The sequence below is a fragment of the Plectropomus leopardus genome, unplaced genomic scaffold, assembly GCF_008729295.1.
Source record: "Plectropomus leopardus isolate mb unplaced genomic scaffold, YSFRI_Pleo_2.0 unplaced_scaffold27950, whole genome shotgun sequence".
Classification (NCBI taxonomy): domain Eukaryota; kingdom Metazoa; phylum Chordata; class Actinopteri; order Perciformes; family Serranidae; genus Plectropomus; species Plectropomus leopardus.
The window spans coordinates 1-3,262 of NW_024630435.1; the positions used below are offsets into that span (position 1 = coordinate 1).

General features: G+C 35.8%; 1 protein-coding gene across 1 annotated transcript; it reads right to left on the reverse strand.

Moving 5' to 3' along the window:
• Positions 1 to 171: 171 nt before the first annotated feature.
• LOC121937942 (peroxisomal trans-2-enoyl-CoA reductase-like) lies at positions 172 to 2,763 on the reverse strand (the record flags this gene model as incomplete). The annotated part of the gene is made up of 6 exons (XM_042481233.1): positions 172 to 325; positions 1,258 to 1,368; positions 1,463 to 1,559; positions 1,647 to 1,728; positions 2,381 to 2,546; positions 2,630 to 2,763. Coding segments are annotated over 6 exons (743 nt in total), but the record flags the coding sequence as incomplete, so codon positions are not given.
• Positions 2,764 to 3,262: the final 499 nt, after the last annotated feature.

Genomic DNA, 3,262 nt, shown 5'->3' on the forward strand with positions numbered 1-3,262 from the left:
AATGTTCCTGTGTTGATGTTTGTTTTTTAAAAAATCTGTCTTTTGTGTTGTATTTACATTTTTTTCCTGTGTTTTTTGTGATTTTATGTGTGAAGCACTTTTGTAACGATGGTTTTGGTAAGTGTTATAAAAATAAACTTTATTATTATTATTATTATTATTAATGTTATTATTATAATATACTGTAAAGATGCTTTAGCGCTGCGTTCGTACTTGGTATCTCCCACATGGAGTGGTACAGACTCTGTCCGGCATCGACCCTCAGAGTGGCTCCAGAGATGAAGGAGGCGGCAGGAGAGAGCAGGAAACACACTGATGAAGAGATCTGAACATCCAAACACAAACAACACATTAAACAAACACACAAACAAACAAACAAACAAACAAACAGAAGACACCACTGCAGGCTGTGAGCCTGAACAAAGTCACGCGTCGTGTGCTGATAACTGAAGAATTTGGATTTCATGGTGTATTTTTCTTCATTAATAGCCCTTTAAAAAAAATGTCATCAACAAAACACGTTTGTATGTTTATTTGAGAAAGCTAGAACGTGCAATGGGGACTTTTCTGAGCAGGTGAAAATCCAATGAAAAACAGTTGTTTTTTTTTTTCAAATTGATCTGTACGTTTATTAATTCTAAGAACATTGCAATGAGTATTTAAAAGCTGCTCTGAGTTTCACTTTGGAGGCCAAAAAAATGAAATTAGTATTGATAAATAAATCTGGAAATATACAAATAAATACAAAAAAGGAAAAAAATAATGCAAATAAAATGTGAAAAACAAAAATACATAAATAAGTAAATAAATAAATATGTGATAAATAAAAAATAAAAAAACAAGTGCGGAAATACATACAGAAATAAGTGCATAAATTAAAAAGTAAAATACTGAATAAATAAATAAATAACGTGGAACAAACAGACACATGTAAAAATAAATGAAAATTGATAACTGATCAAGACATAAACAATAAATCAATAAATAACAAACAAAGAAATAAAAATCTTAAATTTATTTTGATATTTTTTGTACCACTTAATTTATTTTTTGTGTTTTTTCTGTGTCTGTATGTTAATGAGGTAGTTTGTCATTTAGTTATTCCTTTAATTATTTATTTGTGTATTTATTTATTTCCTGTTTTTTAGTGTTTATCTATAGATGTATCATTTATTCTGAAGACATTTTTCGTCCCCCACATTTTACGAGCGCCTCTCTTCTCAGGATATTGCGGGCGTCACTTTTCGGGTAACAAACCTCCTCTGGGACTCCGAGCCTCTTGGCGGGACTGAACGGGGCCGCCATCTTGAAAATGGTCGGTCCGAGCTCCTTGTAGTTCTCCATGGCGGTTTTGGAAAAGATCGTTCCCTGAAAACAAAGAAATGCACAGATTTGAAGAGAGTTAAATATTAATTACAGACCTTTAAAACTCACTCTGCATTAACTCGTGAGCTGCACTCACAGGTGCAACAGCGTTGACTCGGACTCCCGAGGCCGCCCACTCGATGGCCAGACTCTTTGTGAGGTTGTCCACGGCCGCCCTCGCCGCCCCGGTGTGTCTGTCGGAGAGAGGACACAAAGCGTGAGGACAGAGGACTGCGCAGGTCCTTAAATCGCATGTGAACGTGGTGGACGGTGCTGCTCACGCCATGCCCGGGAAACCTTTAAACATGTCGGCGATGATGTTGACGATCGCGCCTCCGTGCTGCTTCATCCACGCCGTGTAGACTGTGTGGACAGAACAACAACGCGGTCACATGACAGCTTTAACCAAACCAAAATTAATAAATGCATAAATGTTACAGAATTAAACTTTTAAAAATGCATAAATAAATACGATAAATTATCAAATAAGGAAATAAATGAATAAAAAATATCATGGAAATAAACAAAGGCATAACTAGTACATAAATAAATAATATAGATAATTCAAAAAATAAACAAATAAATACATAAATAGATAAATGAATAATACAAGAATCAATAAATTGACATGGAAATCAATAAATTAAGAAAAAATAATACAGAAATAAAAAATTATTACAGGAATACATAAATGAATATGAAAAAACATAAGAATAAATAAGTTGAACTAAAAAATGGACAAATAAAAGTTGATCAATAAACATGAAAAATAAACAAAAATCTAACATTTATTTCTGCATTTTATTATTCATACAAACATAATCAGCATTTCTGTGTCTGTAGGTTAATGAGGAATGAGGTCCTAACCTCTGCATTATTTATTCATGTATTTATTCATGCTTTTATCCATTTATTTTTTAATATATTTATGTCCCTGTGTTTATCTGTATTTATTTATTGACAGCCTTGCGTCGTTTCTCGCCCTCCACAGTTATCTCGTGCTCGTGCGTCTCACCCTCCTGGCAGCAGAGGAAAGTTCCCGTCAGGTTGGTGTCGATGACGGCTCTCCAGCCTTTGGGGGTCATGTGCTCTGCAGGGCTGCTGAACTGACCTCCGCCGTTATTCACCAGGAAGTCTATCCTGCCGAACCGCTTCAGCACCGTCGACACGAGATCCTTCACCTGGGAGTCAAAACAGGCGATCAGGCGCCGAAAACATCGACAGGAAGCAGCTCCTGAGGCTGAAGGTGTGTGTGCAGACCCACCTCGTCCTCGTTTCGGATGTTACACGGTAGAGGAGTGACACATGCAGGACTGGAGGCGGGAATTTTTCTTCTCATCTGCTGAGCCGCAGCCTCCAACCTCTCCAGCTTCCTGCTGGAGATCACCACGCTACAACCTGCAGACGAAACAGTCAGCCAGGACAAAAGTGTGAAAACAGCACCGCAACAATTTACGCAACAATTACAACTCTTCTACTGAAACAGTTACATTCATATTAGAGCAATAATAACATCCGTTCTGGTGCAATAATTACATTAGTTTAGTGCAACAATTACATCTTTTTAGTGCAATAATTATATGTATTCTAGTGCAATAGTTACATTCATATTAAATTTACTTAAATTCACTTAAGTGCAATCATTTTATCTGTTTTACTGCAATAAGCACATTTATTCTAGTGCAATAGTTACATTCATATTAGTGTAATACAGTTTTCCAAGTGCAATCACTACATCTATTTTACTGCAATAACCACATTTATTCTAGTGCAATGTCACATTATTTTAGCACGATAATTAAATTTATTCTAATGCAAGAATTACAACTACTCTAATGCCATAGCTACACTCACATTGGTGAGATACCAAGAATTATTCTAGTGCAATATTTACATT